General features: G+C 45.3%; 1 protein-coding gene across 8 annotated transcripts in view; it reads right to left on the reverse strand.

The window, feature by feature from the left end:
• The window catches only part of dop1a (DOP1 leucine zipper like protein A), a 352,103-nt gene that overhangs the window by 8,785 nt on the left and 324,217 nt on the right, over positions 1–19,101 (reverse strand). For all 8 annotated transcript variants that reach the window (XR_013499663.1, XR_013499664.1, XM_078230041.1 and 5 more), the window contains 2 exons: positions 13,655–13,791; positions 1,042–1,097 (listed from right to left, as the gene is read on the reverse strand). Coding sequence is in view for 6 of the 8 variants with exons in the window: in XM_078230041.1 (XP_078086167.1) it covers positions 1,042–1,097; positions 13,655–13,791 (193 nt within the window). In the remaining 2 variants the exon portion in view is untranslated. The remainder of the gene's footprint in view (positions 1–1,041; positions 1,098–13,654; positions 13,792–19,101) is intronic.

Genomic DNA, 19,101 nt, shown 5'->3' on the forward strand with positions numbered 1-19,101 from the left:
CACTGAAGGTGGTAGGATAGGTGAAAAGAGCAGTTAATAAAGCATATAGTATTCTGGGCATAATTAATAGGGGCATAGGCAACAAGAGCAAGGAGGTTATGCTGAACTTATATGAGGCATTAGTTAGACCACAGATCGGGTAGTGTGTCCAGCTCTGGGTGCCAAACTATGGGGGGACGTAAATGTAATAGAGTGCGGGAGAGGTTTATAACAATGGTTCCAGGGATGAGAAACTTCAGTCATGAGGATAGGTTGGAAAGGTTGGGACTGTTCTCCTCAGAGACAAGGCAGCTAAGAAGAGATTTGATAGAGATGATCAAAGTCATGAAGGGGCTGGACAGATTAAACAGGGAGAACGTGTTCCCACATGTAAAAGGATCAAGAATGAGATGGCACAGGTTTAAAGTGAATTGCAAAAGAAGCAAATGTGAAGCGAGAAAAATCTTTTTCAGACAGCGAGTGGTTCAGGTCTGGAAAGAACTATCTGGAAGTGTGGTGGAGGCAGGTTCAATTCAGGCATTCAAGAGGGCATTAGATGCTCACTTGAATAAAACAATGTGCAGGAATATGGGGAAAAGGCAGGGGAGATAGCATCAGTCATGGTGCTCATTTGGAGAGCTGGTGCAGACATAATGGGCCAAAAGGTCTCGTTCTGCATTGTAACAATTCCTTGATTCTGTGAACTTGGGATTTTCAATTCAAGTAATTCAGCGCTAATCACTAGTAAAGTCCAAACCAAAGCTCACACAAGTGGGAAAGTTTCAGACACAGAGTTTGAAAGTTCAGTAAAGCAATTCCGAAGGGATCAATGCATAAAGGTTGAAAGCTGAAGCTGATATTTCTTATTTCAAGGCAATCTAGCAGTGAAGTGCTTCCGTGTCACATGTTGAATCTGAATTGAACAAAAACAACCTAAGCATGCTATGTTTTCCCACTGTCCCAATGGAAAAACAAACCGCCCATTCCCCCAACAATAGAGATCAGGAACTCAATTTGGGAAATTGCAGCTACATCGCAATGATGGTCTGAGGAACCCTTTACCTTGACATGTCTTCATCTGCCGTCAGCTCCTGTTCAATCAGCAAAAATACTTGCACCTTTAGGAAATGAGAAGAAGATGGTCAGTGTAATTACTTAAAATCGATTAGATAAAACACACTGCTATCTTCCCAAGGGAAGTCCTGTGCCTCAGTAGGTAGTGCTCCAGCTCTGAGCCAGATGTTCATGAAACAGACATGATAATCAACCTGCTAATCCTAAGAATGGGAGATTCCTGATTAGCCATTGAAACAACACACTTTGCCCGCAAGTCAGTATGCAGCAGAAATACCTCATGAAAAAGACAGGAGGGTTTGCATTCAACACTGAATAAACAAGAAGAAGCATCTCTCCTCCACAAAGCATAGCAGGCTTTTCTCTTTAATTAGAGAGAAAGGATTGAAAATTGAGACAAAAATATGAAGTACAGTGCAGTCAGAGCAGAGGCATTCACAGATAGGTTCTCACCATGACATCATAATATATGTGAAGACAGTTTTTTATTCTTTCATAACATAAGAACATAAGAAATAGGAGCAGGAGTAGGCCATCTAGCCCCTCAAGCCTGCTCCGCCATTCAATAAGATCATGGCTGATCTGACAGTGGGTTCAGTTCCACTTACCCGCCCGCTCCCCATAACCCTTAATTCCCTTAATGGTTAAAAATCTATCTGTGACTTAAACACATTTAATGAGGTAGCTTCTACTGCTTCATTGGGGAGAGAATTCCAAAGATTCACTACCCTCTGGGAGAAGAAGTTCCTCCTCAACTCTGTTCTAAATTGACTCCCCCGTATTTTGAGGCTATGCCCCCTTGTTCTTGTTTCCATTGTAAGAACAAAGAACAGTACAGCACAGGAAACAGGCCCTGCGGCCCTCCAAGCCCGTGCCGCTCCTTGGTCCAACTAGACCAATCGTTTGTATCCCTCCATTCCCAGGCTGCTCATGTGACTATCCAGGTAAGTCTTAAACGATGTCAGCGTGCCTGCCTCCACCAACCTACTTGGCAGTGCATTCCAGGCCCCCACCACCCTCTGTGTAAAAAACGTCCCTCTGATGTCTGAGTTATACTTCGCCCCTCTCACCTTCAGCCCGTGACCCCTCGTGAACATCACTTCTGATCTGGGAAAAAGCTTCCCACCGTTCACCCTATCTATCCCCTTCATAATCTTGTACACCTCTATTAGATCTCCCCTCATTCTCCGTCTTTCCAGGGAGAACAACCCCAGTTTACCCAATCTCTCCTCATAGCTAAGACCCTCCATACCAGGCAACATCCTGGTAAACCTTCTCTGCACTCTCTCTAACGCCTCCACGTCCTTCTGGTAGTGCGGCGACCAGAACTGGACACAGTACTCCAAATGTGGCCTAACCAGCGTTCTATACAGCTGCATCATCAGACTCCAGCTTTTATACTCTATACCCCGTCCTATAAAGGCAAGCATACCATATGCCTTCTTCACCACCTTCTCCACCTGTGTTGCCACCTTCAAGGATTTGTGGACTTGCACACCTAGGTCCCTCTGTGTTTCTATACTCCTGATGACTCTGCCATTTATTGTATAACTCCTCCCTACATTATTTCTTCCAAAATGCATCACTACGCATTTATCCGGATTAAACTCCATCTGCTACCTCTCCGCCTAATTTTCCAGCCTATCTATATCCTGCTGTATTGCCCTACAATGCTCTTCGCTATCCGCAAGTCCAGCCATCTTCGTGTCATCCGCAAACTTGCTGATTACACCAGTTACACCTTCTTCCAAATCATTTATATATATCACAAATAGCAGAGGTCCCAGTACAGAGCCCTGCGGAACACCACTGGTCACAGACCACCAGCCGGAAAAAGACCCTTCGACCACTACCCTCTGTCTCCTATGGCCAAGACAGTTCTCCACCCATCTAGCCACTTCTCCTTGTATCCCATGAGCCTTAACCTTCTTAACCAACCTGCCATGTGGGACTTTGTCAAATGCCTTACTGAAATCCATATAGACGACATCCACGGCCCTTCCTTCATCAACCGTTTTTGTCACTTCCTCAAAAAACTCCACCAAATTTGTAAGGCACGACCTCCCTCTTACAAAACCATGCTGTCTGTCACTAATGAGATCGTTCCGTTCTAAATGCACATACATCCTGTCTCTAAGAATCCTCTCCAACAACTTCCCTACCACGGACGTCAAGCTCACCGACCTATAATTTCCTGGGTTATCCCTGCTACCCTTCTTAAACAACGGGACCACGTTCGCTATCCTCCAATCCTCAGGGACCTCACCCGTGTCCAAAGAAGCGACAAAGATTTCCGTCAGAGGCCCAGCAATTTCATTTCTCGTCTCACTGAGCAGTCGAGGATAGATGCCATCAGGCCCTGGGGCTTTGTCAGTTTTAATGTTCCCTAAAAAACCTAACACTTCCTCTCTTGTAATGGAGATTTTCTCTAACGGGTCAACACCTCCCTCCGAGACACTCCCGTTTAACACGCCCCTCTCCTTTGTGAATACCAATGCAAAGTATTCATTTAGGATCTCCCCAATTCCCTTGGGTTCTAAGCATAATTCCCCTCCTTTGTCCCTGAGAGGTCCGATTTTCTCCCTGACAACTCTTTTGTTCCTAACGTATGAATAGAATGCCTTAGGATTCTCCTTAATCCTGCCTGCCAAGAACATCTCGTGACCTCTTTTTGCCCTTCTAACTCCCCGTTTGAGTTCTTTCCTACTCTCTCTGGTATTCCTCCAGAGCTCCATCTATTTTCTGTTGCCTGGAATAAACGTACGCCTCCCTTTTCATTTTAATCAGATCCTCAATTTCCCTGGTTATCCACGGCTCTCGAATCCTACCTTTCCTATCTTTCCTTTTTACAGGCACATGCCTATCCTGCAGCCTTATCAATAGTTCCTTAAAAGACTCCCACATGCCAGACGCGGACTTACCCTCGAACATCCTCTCCCAATCAACCTCCACCAATTCCTGCCTAATCCGGCTATAGTTAGCCTTCCCCCAATTTAGCACCCTGCCCGTCGGACAGCACTCATCCTTGTCCATTACTATCCTAAAGTTAACAGAGTTGTGGTCACTATTTGCCACATGTTCCCCGACCGAAACTTTGACGACCTGACCGGGCTCATTTCCCAGAACTAGGTCCAGTATAGCCCCCTCTCTAGTCGGGCTATCTACATACTGTTCCAAAGAACCTTCCAGTACGCATTTTACAAATTCCTCCCCGTCCGGACCCCCAGCTCTAAGCACTTTCCAGTCTGTGCCAGGGAAATTAAAGTCCCCCACTACAACAACCCTATTTTATCTGCACCTATCCAGAATCTCCTGACATATCCTTTCCTCCACTTCCCGTGGGCTGTTGGGTGGTCTGTAGTACACCCCCAGCATAGTGACTGCACCCTTCCTGTTTCTGAGTTCCACCCACAGCGACTCAGTACATGACCCCTCTAAGTTGTCTACCCTCTGCACCGCGGTAATATGCTCCTTAACTTATATCGCTACTCCCCCACCTTTTTTAGCCCCTCCTCTGTCTTGCCTAAAACACTTATACCCCGGAATATTCAGCTGCCAGTCCTGTCCTTTTAACCAAGTTTCTGTCACCGCAACCACATCCAAATTCCGCATAAGCATTAAAGCCCTAAGTTCGTCTGTTTTACCCGTTACGCTCCTCGCATTGAAGCAGATGCACTCCAGACCTCCAGGCCCACTCAGGTCATCCTCCTCCAGAGTGCTCCTCTTCTTAGCTAGCCTTGCCCTGGCCCCCGGCTCAACCCCAGCCTCAGTATTTACTGAGGTACTGTTTTGTTCCCCACCCCCCTGCCACACTAGTTTAAATCCTGCCGAAACACTCTAGCAAAACTCCCAGCCAGGATATTTGCTCCCTTCCAGTTAAGGTGTAACCCATCCTTTCTGTACAGTTGCCATCCTGACTTGAAGATTTCCCAGTTATCTATGAATTTAAAACCCTCCCTCTTGCACCAGTCCTTTAGCCACGCGTTCAACTGTAGAATCTCCCTGTTCCGAGCCTCACTTGCACCAGACACCGGGAGCAGTCCAGAGATTGCTACCCTGGAGGCCTTACTTTTTAGCCTAGCACCCAACTCCCTGAATTTCTCTCGTATGACCCCCCTGCTCTTCCTACCTACATCATTTTCACCAATGTGTATAATCACATCCGTTTGACTACCTTCCTTTTGAAATATGCTTCCCCACCTGGAAATAACCTCGCTGCTTCTACCCTGTCTAGCCCCTTCATTATCTTACATAAGATCTCCCCATAACCTTCTAAACTCCAATGAGTACAGGCCCAGTCTACTCAATCTCTCCTCATAAGCTAACCCCCTCATCTCTGGAATCAACCTGGTGAACCTTCTCTGTACCCCCGCCAAAGCTAATATATCCTTTCTTAAATAAGGGGACCAAAATTGTACACAGTACTCTCGGTGCGGCCTCACCAGTACCCTGTATAATTGCAGCATGACCTCCCTGCTTTTATACTCCATCCCTCTCGCAATAAAGGCCAACATTCCATTTGCCTTCTTGATTACCTGCTGCACCTGCAAACTGAGTTTTTGTGATTCATGCACAAGGACCCCCCAGGTCCCTCTGCACAGTAGCATGTTGTAATTTTTCACCGTTTAAATAATAGTCCATTTTACTATTATTCCTTCCAAAGTGGATAACCTCACACTTACCAACGTTATACTCCATCTGCCAGATCCTTGCACACACTTAGCCTATCCAAATCTCTCTGCAAACTCTGTGTCCTCCACGCAATTTGCTTTCCCACTCATCTTTGTGTCATACGCAAACTTTGTTACCCTACACTCGGTCCCCTCCTCCAGATCGTCTATGTATATGGTAAATAGTTGAGGCCCCAGCACCGATCCCTGCGGCACGCCACTAGTCACTGATTGCCAACCAGAAAAGCATCCATTTATTCCAACTCTCTGCTTTCGAGAACATAGAACAGTACAGCACAGAACAGGCCCTTCAGCCCACGATGTTGTGCCGAGCTTTATCTGAAACCAAGATCAAGCTATCCCACTCCCTATCATCCTGGTGTGCTCCATGTGCCTATCCAATAACCGCTTAAATGTTCCTAAAGTGTCTGACTCCACTATCACTGCAGGCAGTCCATTCCACACCCCAACCACTCTCTGAGTAAAGAACCTACCTCGGACATCCTTCCTATATCTCCCACCATGAACCCTATAGTTATGTCCCCTTGTAATAGCTCCATCCACCTGAGGAAATAGTCTTTGAACGTTCACTCTATCTATCCCCTTCATCATTTTATAAATCTCTATTAAGTCTCCCCTCAACCTCCTCCGCTCCAGAGAGAACAGCCCTAGCTCCCTCAACCTTTCCTCATAAGACCTACCCTCCAAACTAGGCAGCATCCTGGTAAATCTCCTCTGCACTCTTTCCAATGCTTCCACATCCTTCTTATAGTGAGGTGATGAGAACTGCACACAATATTCCAAATGTGGTCTCACCAAGGTCCTGTACAGTTGCAGCATAACCCCACGGCTCTTGAACTCCAACCCCCTGTTAATAAAAGCTAACACACTATAGGCCTTCTTCACAGCTCTATCCACTTGACTGGCAACCTTCAGAGATCTGTGGATATGGACCCCAAGATCTCTCTGTTCCTCCACAGTCTTCAGAACCCTACCTTTGACCCTGTAATCCACATTTAAATTTGTCCTACTAAAATTAATCACTTCACATTTATCAGGGTTAAACTCCATCTGCCATTTTTCAGCCCAGCTTTGCATCCTATCTATGTCTCTTTGCAGTCTACAACAGCCCTCCACCTCATCCACTACTCCACCAATCTTGGTGTCATCAGCAAATTTACTGATCCACCCTTCAGCCCCCTCCTCTAAGTCATTAATAAAAATCACAAAGAGCAGAGGACCAAGCACTGATCCCTGTGGCACTCCGCTAGCAACCCTCTGTCTTCAATCAGATAGCCAGTTACCTATCCAATCGGCCAACTTTCCCTCTATCCCACACCTCCTCACTTTCATCATAAGCCGACCATGGGGGACCTTATCAAACGCCTTACTAAAATCCATGTATATGACATCAACTGCCCTACCTTCATCAACACACTTAGTTACCTCCTCAAAAAATTCTATCAAATTTCTTTTAGATAGCCAATCCTCAATCCACGCTAACACTTTTCCCCCAACTCCGTGTACCTTTATCTTATGCAGCAACCTTTTGTGAGGCACCTTATCGAATGCCTTCTGGAAATCTAAATACACCATATCCACCGGTTCCCCTCTGTCCACTGCACTCGTTATATCCTCAAAAAATTCCAGTAAATTAGTCAAATATGACTTTCCCGTCACAAATCCATGCTGCGTCTACTTGATTGAACCATTCTTTTCCAGGTGTCCTGCTATTTCTTCCTTAATGGTAGATTCCAGCATTTTCCCAACTACGGATGTTATGCTAACCGGCCTGTAGTTACCTGCCTTTTGTCTACCTCCTGTTTTAAACAGTGGCGTTACATTCGCTGTTTTCCAATCAGCTGGCACCTCCCCAGAGTCCAGTGAATTTTGATAAATTACTACTAATGCATTTGCTATTTCTTCTGCCGTTTCTTTTAGTACCCTGGGATGCATTCCATCCGGACCAGGGGACTTGTCTACCTTTAGTCCCATTAGCCTACCCAGCACTTTTTAGTAATAGTGATCGTTTTAAGGTCCTCACCCCCTACAGTCCCATGACCGTCAATTATTGGTAAGCTATTTGTGTCCTCCACTATGAAGACCGACACAAAAACTTGTTTAAGGCCTCAACCATTTCCTCGTTTCATAGAATCATAGAAACCCTACAGTGCAGAAGGAGGCCATTCGGCCCATCGAGTCTGCACCGACCACAATCCCACCCAGGCCCTACCCCCACATTTCCTATTATTAAATCCCCCTTCTAATAGAGGAGACCTAATAGAGGTGTATAAGATGTTGAGAGGCATAGATCGGGTGGACTCTCAGAGGCTTTTTCCCAGGGTGGAAATGTCTGCTACGAGAGGACACAGGTTTAGGGTGCTGGGGGGTAGGTACAGGGGAGATGTTAGGGGGAAGTTTTTCACACAGAGGGTGGTGGGCGAGTGGAATCGGCTGCCGTCAGTGGTGGTGGAGGCGAACTCAATAGGGTCTTTTAAGAGACTCCTGGATGAGTACATGGAGCGTAATAGGATGGAGGGTTATAGGTAGGTCTAGAAGGTAGGGATGTGGTCGACACAACTTGTGGGCTGAAGGGCCTGTTTGTGCTGTAGTTTTTCTATGTTCTATCTTCTAAGGGACCAACATTTACTTTAGCCACTCTTTTCCGTTTTATATATTTGTAAAAACCTTTACTATCAGTTTTTATATTTTGTGCTAGTTTACTTTCATAATCTATCTTTCCTTTCTTTATTACTTTCTTAGTAGTTCTTTGTTGTTTTTTAAAGCCTTCCCAATCTTCTAGTTCCCCACTAATTTTGGCCACTCTATATGCATTGGTTTTTAATTTGATAACATAAGAACATAAGAAATAGGAGCAGGAGTAGGCCATCTAGCCCCTCAAGCCTGCCCCGCCATTCAATAAGATCATGGCTGATCTGAAGTGAATCAGTTCCACTTACCTGCTTGATCCCTATAACCCCTAATTCCCTTACCGATCAGGAATCCATCTATCCGTGATTTAAACATATTCAACGAGGTAGCCTCCACCACTTCAGTGGGCAGAGAATTCCAGAGATTCACCACCCTCAGAGAAGAAGTTCCTCCTCAACTCTGTCCTAAACTGACCCCCCTTTATTTTGAGGCTGTGCCCTCTAGTTCTAGCTTCCTTTCTAAGTGGAAAGAATCTCTCCACCTCTACCCTATCCAGCCCCTTCATTATCTTATAGGTCTCTATAAGATCCCCCCTCAGCCTTCTAAATTCCAACGAGTACAAACCCAATCTGCTCAGTCTCTCCTCATAATCAACATCCCTCATCTCTGGCATCAACCTGGTGAACCTTCTCTGCACTCCCTCCAAGGCCAATATATCCTTCCGCAAATAAGGGGACCAATACTGCACACACTATTCCAGCTGCGGCCTCACCAATGCCCTGTACAGATGCAGCAAGACATCTCTGCTTTTATATTCTATCCCCCTTGCGATATAGGCCAACATCCCATTTGCCTTCTTGATCACCTGTTGCACCTGCAGACTGGGTTTTTGCGTCTCATGCACAAGGACCCCCAAGTCCCTTTGCACAGTAGCATGTTGTAATTTTTTTCCATTTAGATAATAATCCAATTTACTATTATTTCCTCCAAAGTGAATAACCTCGCATTTGTCAACGTTATACTCCATCTGCCAGATCCTCGCCCACTCACTCAGCCTGTCCAAATCTCTCTGCAGACCTTCTACACGATTCACTTTTCACTTCACCACATGATTCACTTTTCCACTTATCTTTGTGTCGTCTGCAAACTTTGTTACCCTACACTCAGTCCCCTCCTCCAGATCGTCTATATAAATGGTAAATAGTTGAGGCCCCAGTTCCGATCCCTGCGGCACGCCACTAATTACCATCTGCCAACCAGAAAAGCACCCATTTATTCCGACTCTCTGCTTCCTGTCAGATAGCCAATCCCCAATCCACGCTAACACCCTACCCCCAACTCCGTGTGACCCAATCTTCTTCAGCAACCTTTTGTGAGGCACCTTATCAAGCGCCTTTTGGAAATCCAAAAACACCGCATCCACCGGTTCCCCTCCGTCAACCGCAGTAGTCACATCTTCATAAAAATCCAACAAGTTCGTCAAGCACAACTTTCGCCTCATAAATCCATGCTGCGTCTGCTTAATCGAACCATTCTTATCCAGATGGCCTGCTATTTGATACTCTCCTTTATTTCCTTAGTTATCCATGGCTGGTTATCCCTTTTCTTACATTTCTTCTTTTTCACTGGAATATATTTTTGCTGAGTACTGAGAAAAATCTCCTTAAAAATCCTCCACTGTCCCACCAATTAGTCTGTGTCCCCAGTCTACATTAGCCAACTCCGCCCTCATCGTATTGTAATCCCCCTTGTTCAAGCAGAGGACACTGGTTTGGGACCCTACTTTCTCACCCTCCATCTGTATTAGAAATTCAACCATATTGTGATCACTCATTCCAAGAGGATCCCTCACAAGGAGATCATTAATTTTACCTGTCTCATTACACAGGACCAGATCCAATATAGCTTGCTCCCTCGTAGGTTCTGTAACATACTGTTCGAGGAAACTATCACGACAGCATTCTAAGAATGCTTCCTCAAGTCCACCGCGTCCGACTGGAGTTGACCAATCAATATGGAGGTTAAAATCCCCCATGATTATTACTGTTCCATTTTTACATGCATCTGTTATTTGTTTGTTTATAGCCCGCCCCACCTTGAAGTTATTATTTGGGGGCCTATAGACGACACCCACCAATGTCTTTTTCCCCTTACTATTCCTTATCTCCACCCACATTGATTCCACATTTTGCTCCTTAGAGCCTATATCATCTCTCACTACCGCCCTGATGTTATCCTTAATTAACAAAGCTACCCCACCTCCTTTTCCTTCCTGCCTATCCTTCCGAATTGTCTGATACCCCTGGATATTTAGTTCCCAGTCCTGGTCACCCTGCAACCACGTTTCTGTAATGGCCACTAGATCATACCCATTTGTACTGATTTGTGCCGTCAACTCATTCACTTTGTTTCGAATGCTACGTGCATTCAGGTAAAGTGTCTTTATGTTAGTCTTTCTTACCTGGACCCGATTTGTTAGTGCATTCCTTTGTTTCCATGCTCTGTCCCTTCCTGTCACAGACTGGTTATTCTTCCCCAGACTGTGTTGACCACCTCCCTTCTCATGCTTGTCACCTGTGGATGCGAGTGATGTTGGCAAGGCCAACATTTGTCCTAATCCGTTTCTGCTCGGGCACCGGGAAGGAGTGTTCCCTTCCTGTTGGGGAACACTTCAGCAGTCAAGGGCATTTAGCTTCTGATCTTCGGGTAAGTGTTCTCCAAGGCGGCCTTCAAGGCACACGACAATGCAGAATCACCGAGCAGGAACTAAAAGCCAAGTTCTGCACACATGAGGATGGCCTCAACCGGGATCTTGGGTTCATGTCACACTACCTGTGACCCCCACGACTTGCTTGGGGTTGCAAATCTTAACTAACTGTCCTGGGTTGAGACAATTCACACCTCTTTAACCTATACTTAACCCTCTCCACTCGCATTGTCTGCACCTGTAAAACTTGATTACCTGTTAAGACTCGCATTCCAACCATTATCTTGTAAATTGAGTCTGTGTCTCTATATATCCTGTTTGTGAACCCAATCCTCCACTCAACTGATGAAGGGGCAGTGCTCGTGCGACCAAATAAACCTGTTGGACTTTAACCTGGTGTTGTGAGACTTCTTGCCTGAATGAATCAGTAACATTCAAGAAGTTTGATATCATCCAGGGCAAAATAGCCCACTTCAATATCCACTCTCTCCACCACAGACCCACAGTGCAGTAGTGTGTACCATTTACAAGATGCACACAGCAACTCACCAGAGCTCTTACTACAGCACCTTCCAAACCCGTGACCTCTACCACCAAGAGGAACAAGACAGCAGATGCATGGGAACATCAACACCTACATGTTCCCTTCCAAGCCAAACATCATCCTGACTTGGAACTATATTACCATTCCTTCACTGTCACAAAGTCAACATCTTGGAAAGGCATGGACAATAAATGGTGACTTAGCCAGTGACACTCAAATCCTGTGGAAGAATTCTAAAAACTCAAGGAATACAGAATTTTTTCCTTCCATGGATGTTGGCATTGTTGGCAATTTGTTGCCCATTTTTAACTTCTCTTAAGGTGGCGGTGGTGAGTCACCTTCTAGAACCATTCACAGCCCTGTTAGAAACAGAGTTCTAGGATTCTGGTCCAATAATAGTGGTGATATCATTCAAAATCAGGGTGGTGTGTGGTTTGGAGGGAATCAGATGCTGGATTCTCTTGAAATTACATTTTGACAAGATTAATGTAAACTGAGCAATGGCAATTAGAACATAGAACAGCACAGCACAGAACAGGCCCTTCGGCCCACGATGTTGTGCCGAGCTTTATCTGAAACCAAGATAAAACCCACTCCCTATCATCCTGGTGTGCTCCATGTGCCTATCCAATAACCGCTTAAATGTTCCTAAAGTGTCTGACTCCACTATCACTGCAGGCAGTCCATTCCACACCCCAAGCACTCTCTGCGTAAAGAACCTACCTCTGATATCCTTCCTATATCTCCCACCACGAACCCTATAGTTATGCCCCCTTGTAATAGCTCCATCCACCCGAGGAAATAGTCTTTGAACGTTCACTCTATCTATCCCCTTCATCATTTTATAAACCTCTATTAAGTCTCCCTTCAGCCTCCTCCGCTCCAGAGAGAACAGCCCTAGCTCCCTCAACCTTTCCCTCATAAGACCTACCCTCCAAACCAGGCAGCATCCTGGTAAATCTCCTCTGCACTCTTTCCAGTGCTTCCACATCCTTCTTATAGTGAGGTGACCAGAACTGCACACAATATTCCAAATGTGGTCTCACCAAGGTCCTGTACAGTTGCAGCATAACCCCACGGCTCTTGAACTCCAACCCCCTGTTAATAAAAGCTAACACACTATAGGCCTTCTTCACAGCTCTATCCACTTGAGTGGCAACCTTTAGAGATCTGTGGACTTGAACCCCAAGATCTCTCTGTTCCTCCACAGTCTTCAGAACCCTACCTTTGACCCTGTAATCCACATTTAAATTTGTCCTACCAAAATGAATCACCTCACATTTATCAGGGTTAAACTCCATTTGCCATTTTTCAGCCCAGCTTTGCATCCTATCTATGTCTCTTTGCAGCCTACAACAGCCCTCCACCTCATCCACTACTCCACTAATCTTGGTGTCATCAGCAAATTTACTGATCCACCCTTCAGCCCCCTCCTCTAAGTCATTAATAAAAATCACAAAGAGCAGAGGACCAAGCACTGATCCCTGTGGCACTCCGCTAGCAACCTGCCTCCAATCCGAAAATTTTCCATCGACCACCACCCTCTGTCTTCGATCAGACAGCCAGTTACCTATCCAATCGGCCAAATTTCCCTCTATCCCACACCACCTCACTTTCATCATAAGCCGACCATGGGGGACCTTATCAAACACCTTACTAAAATCCATGTATATGACATCAACTGCCCTACCTTCATCAACACACTTAGTTACCTCCTCAAAAAATTCTATCAAATTTGTGAGGCACGACTTGCCCTTCACAAATCCGTGCTGACTATCCCGGATTAATCCGCATCTTTCTAAATGGTCGTAAATCCCATCTCTAAGGACCTTTTCCATCAATTTACCAACCACCGAAGTAAGACTAACTGGTCTATAATTACCAGGGTCATTTCTATTCCCTTTCTTAAACAGAGGAACAACATTCGCCATTCTCCAGTCCTCTGGCACCATCCCCGTGGACAGCGAGGACCCAATTATACCTAATACAACCCAAAAAACTTAGATGGATGACCTTTGGTCAGCTTACCAGTTCTGTGATCATAGTGGGCCATAATGAGGTGAGATGGCGTGGAGACATCCGTAACAGCAGCACCCGGAAAAAGAGGAACACCTGAGCATGAAGTGTGGGAACCTGTGGTAGACGCAGACTTTCTACCAGACGTTCTGAAATGGTGAAAAATGAAAAGATCAATTAAAAAACCCATAAATTTATGATTTACATACACCAAATATTTATCATCTATAGGATAATTTGTTTAAGTACGAAGCATTTGCCAGACCAGGAAGAACAGCAGATTTCCTTCCCTGGGTCCTGTCACTGATCCAGATGGGGTTTTTATAATAATGATAGTTTCATGGTCACCATTACTGAGACGAGCTTTCAATTTCAGATTTATTAATTCATTGTATTTAAATTTCACCAACAACAATGGTGGGATTTAAATCCATGCCCCCAGAGCATTAGTAAGAAGTCTCACAACACCAGGTTAAAGTCCAACAGATTTATTTGGTAGCAAGAGCCACAATGTTGTCTACCTGATACGCTGCAGGAAAGGATGTCCCGAGGTATGGTGCATTGGGGAGACCATGCAGACGCTACGACAACGGATGAATGAACACCGCTCGACAATCACCAGGCAAGAGTGTTCTCTTCCTGTTGGGGAACACTTCAGTGGTCACGGGCATTTGGCCACTGATCTTCGGGAAGCGTTCTCCAAGGCGGCCTTCACATAGATATATTCATAGAAACCCTACAGTGCAGAAAGAGGCCATTTGGCCCATCGGGTCTGCACCGACCACAATCCCACCCAGGCCCTACCCCCATATCCCTACATATTTACCCACTAATCCCTCTAACCTACGCATCTCAGGACACTAAGGGGCAATTTTAGCATGGCCAATCAACCTAACCCGCACATCTTTGGACTGTGGGAGGAAACCGGAGCACCCGGAGGAAACCCACGCAGACACAAGGAGAACGTGCAAACTCCACACAGACAGTGACCCAAGCCGGGAATTGAACCCAGGTCCCTGGAGCTGTGAAGCAGCAGTGCTAACCACTATGCTACTGTGCCGCTCCTTCACGACACATGACAACGCAGTGTCGCTGAGTAGAGACTGATAGCCAAGTTCCGCACACGAGGACGGCCTCAACTGGGATCATGGGTTCATGTCACACTATCTGTAACCCCCACGACTTGCCTGGGCTTGCAAAATCTCATTAACTGCCCTGTCTGGAGACAATACACATCTCTAACCTGTGCTTAACCCTCTCTCCGCTCACACTGTCTGTACCTTTAAGACTTGATTACGTGTAAAGACTTGCATTCCAACCATTATTTTGTAAATTGAGTTTGTGTCTTTATATGCCCTGTTTGTGAACAGAACTCCCACTTATCTGACGAAGGAGCAGCGCTCCGAAAGCTTGTGGCTTTTGCTACCAAATAAACCTGTTGGGACTTTAACCTGGTGCTGTGAGACTTCTTACTGTGTTTACCCCAGTCCAACGCCGGCATCTCCACACCCAGAGCATTAGGCATTTTATCTTACTAGTCTGAATGAATGTCCAGAACTCGGGGTCATAGTTTGAGGATAACCTTTTAGAATTGCGGTGAAGAGAAATGGTGCTGGGAAAATTAATGGGATCGAAGGTGGATAAATCCCCAGGGCCTGATAATCTACATCCCAGAGTATTTAAGGAAGTGGCTCTAGAAATAGTGGATGCATTGGTGGTCATCTTCCAGGATTCTGTAGACTCTGGAACAGTCCCTGCAGATTGGAGAGTAGCTAATGTCACTCCAATATTCAAAAAGGGAGGTAGAGAGAAAACAGGGAATTATAGACCAGTAATAGGCAGTGGGAAAAATTCTCAAATCCGTTATAGCGGAGCATTTAGAAAGCAGTGGCAGGATCAGAAAGAGTCATCATGGATTTATGAAGGGGAAATCATGCTTGACAAATCTGCTGGAATTCTTTGAAGATGTAACTAGTAGAGTTGACAATATCGATGTGATATATTTGAACTTTCAGAAAGCTTTTGACAAAGTCCCACGTAAGAGATTATCGTGCAAGATAAAGCGCATGGGACTGGGGGAAGTGTATTGAGACGGACAGAAAACTGGTTGGCAGAGAGTAAACAAAGAGTAGGGATTAATGGATCCTTTTCAAATTGGCAAGCAGTAGCTGGTGGGGTGCCACAGGGATCGGTGCTGGGATCCCAGCTATTCACAATATATATTAAATGATTTGGATGAGGGAACAAAATGTAACATCTTAAAGTTTGCAGCTGATACCAAGTTGGGTAGGAGGGTGAACTGTGACGAGGATGCAGAGATCCTTCATCATGATCTGGACAGGTTGGGTTTATCCAAATTATACTGCATCTGCCATTGATTTGCAAATCAATGGCAGAAGCAGTATAATTTGGATAAATGTGAGGTTATTCACTTTGGAAGCAAAAACAAGAAGGCAGATTACTACCTGAATGGCTGTAAATTGGGAGAGGAGAGTGTGCAGCAGGACCTGAGTGTCCTTGTGCATCAGTCGCTGAAGGTAAGCATGCAGGTGCAGCAGGTGGTAAAGAAGACAAATGGTATGTTATCCTTCATTGCAAAAGGTTTCGAGTACAGGAGCAGGGATGTGTTGTTGAAATTATACAAGGCCTTAGTGCGGCCACACCGAGAATATTGTGTGCAGTTTTGGTCTCCTTTTCTGAGGAAGGATGTTCTTGCTTGAGGGAGTGCAGCAAAGGTTTACCAGGCTGATTCCGGGGATGGCGGGACTGATGTATGAGGAAAGATTGACTAGGTTGGGAACTTTTTTTTCGCTGGAGTTCAGACAAATGAGGGGGGGATCTGATAGAGACTTACAAAATTCTAACAGGACTAGACAGAGTGGATAAAGGGAGGTTGTTCCCGATGGTGGGTGCGTCCAGAACCAGGGGTCACAGAGTGAGGATTCGAGGTAGACCATTTAGGATGGAGATGAAGCGACATTTCTTCACCCAAAGAGTGGAGAGCCTGTGGAATTCATTACCACAGGAAGCAGTTGATGCCAAAACATTGAATGTATTCAAGAGCCAGCTAGATATAGCACTTGGGGCGAATGGGATCAAAAGTTATGGGGAGAAAGCAGGATTACGCTATTGAGTTGAATGATCAGCCACGATCATGGTGAATGCCGGAGTGGACTCGAAGGGCCAAACATCCTCCTCCCGCTCCTATCTTCTATGTTTCTATGATATTGAAGGATATTATAGATATTGAAGATATTATAGGAGATATTGAAGTGGACTACTTTGCCCCAGATGATGTCAAGCTTCTTGAATGTTACTGAAGCTGTACTTGGAGAGTATTCCATTATACTCCTGACTTCTGGCTTATAGATGGTGGATAAGCTTTGGGGAGTCAGGAGGTGAGTTACTCCCTGCAGGATTCCCAGATATTTAGGGCAGCACGGTAGCTAGCACTGCTGCCTCACAGCACCAGGGACCAGGGTTGATTCCTGGCTTGGGTCACTGTGTGCAGTTTGCACATTCTCCTCGTGTCTGCATGGGTTTCTTCTGAGTGCTCCGGTTTCCTCCCACACTCCGAAGATGTGCGGGGTTAGGTTGATTGGCCATGCTAAATTGCCCCTTAGTGTCAGGGGTCAGCAGGGTAAATAAGTGTGGTTGTGGGGATAGGGCCTGGGTGGGATTGTGACCAGTGCAGACTCGATGGGCTGAAAGGCCTCTTTCTGCACTGTAGGGATTCAATGATTCTATTAAATTTCTTCACCTTGAGAGTGGCAAAGGTGTGGAATTCAATACCACAGAAAGTAGTTGAGGTCAAAATGTTGTGTGATTTCAAGAAGAAATTAGATATAGTTTTTGGGATAAAGGGATATGGGGGGGGGGAATCAGGATATCAAATTTGATTATCAGCCAAGATCATAATGAATGTCGGAGCAAGTTCGAAGGGCCGAATGGTCTACTTCTGCTTCTAGTTTCCACGCGTTTCAATGAATGTTGAACTTTACAAGATGATCAAGTTTCAAATGTTATCTTTGAACACCTCAGTTCAGAGAAATGCCCATATGATCCAGGTGCCATGGGGGAGAGAAACTCAATCAGAAACCCATGGAGATAGGGTGGCAGTTTCAGCACTTTTCACAGCATCTTGCAGAAAAAAAAGACAGCTATTTTTTGAGACTCAAAAACAAAGAAGCTCCTGATGTGGAAAAGCAAGGAAAACTGTTTTGCAGCAATGTCCAGGATACTTTTGAGATTTAAGTTTCAGTTTCTGAAAGTTTAAGGATGGAAAGTCACTGATGTATGCCTTGCTGGTGATAATCATAGCTGGGAAAACTCAGGTGGAGTGGAACAAATGTATGCTACATATTTTGGTTTTGTTAATTAATGCAAAAGTACCTTTTCCTTTAGTTTGATGCATTAGTTCCCTCTTAATAAATGCTTGATGTAGGTTGATTTTAGCTTGTTTGTTATAGTAAAGACTTAGAACATGAAATCTTGTACTTTGATTCTATTGGCCATTGGAATATTCAGCTCTTTTTAAAGGTTATCGGTATCTTCGGGGAATTTAAAAAAAAATGTCGTATGATGTTATGATTATAAACTGACTGTAGATAAAATCTTGTAGTCCAGTCACAGCCAGTCATAAATTGTGGAAACCATTAACTGACCAGAGGAGATAGCTCAACAAACATCCACATCCCCGATGTGCCCTGCAGCTGAGTGCAAAAGACAAGGCTGAAGCACATGCCTGCACCCACCTTCAGCCATCAGTGTTGAGCGGATAGAAACATAGAAAAACTACAGCACAAAACAGGCCCTTCGGCCCCACAAGTTGTGCCAAACATATCCCTACCTTTTAGTCCTACCTATAACCCTCCATCCTATTAAGTCCCATGTACTCATCCAGGAGTCTCTTAAAAGACCCTATTGAGTTTCTCTCCACCACCACTGACGGCAGCCGATTCCACTCGCCCACCACCCTCTGTGTGAAAAACTTCCCCCTAACACTTCCCCTGTACCTACCCCCAGCACCTGTGTCCTCTCGTAGCAGCCATTTCCACCCTGGGAAAAAGCCTCTGAGAGTCCACCCGATCTATGCCTCTCAACATCTTATATACCTCTATTAGGTCTCCTCTCATCCTACGTCTCTCCAAGGAGAAAAGACCGAGCTCCCTCAGCCTATCCTCATAAGGCATGCCACTCAATCCTTGTAAATCTATGGATTTATTTATCATCTTGGATGATCCATATCAACCTTGTCGAGTTCTCTATCATTATAGATGCCAGGCTTCGACCAATGTGATTCACCCCACGTGATATCAAGAAATGACTGAGGGCACTGGAGGGAACAAAAGCTGAAGCTTGACAACATCCTGGCAGTGATGATGACGACATGCTCCAGAACTAGCTGCGTCCTTCGTCAAACTGTTCCAATCCACTCTGCACGTCTCCCAATCATGCCC

The sequence above is a fragment of the Mustelus asterias genome, chromosome 15, assembly GCF_964213995.1.
Source record: "Mustelus asterias chromosome 15, sMusAst1.hap1.1, whole genome shotgun sequence".
Classification (NCBI taxonomy): domain Eukaryota; kingdom Metazoa; phylum Chordata; class Chondrichthyes; order Carcharhiniformes; family Triakidae; genus Mustelus; species Mustelus asterias.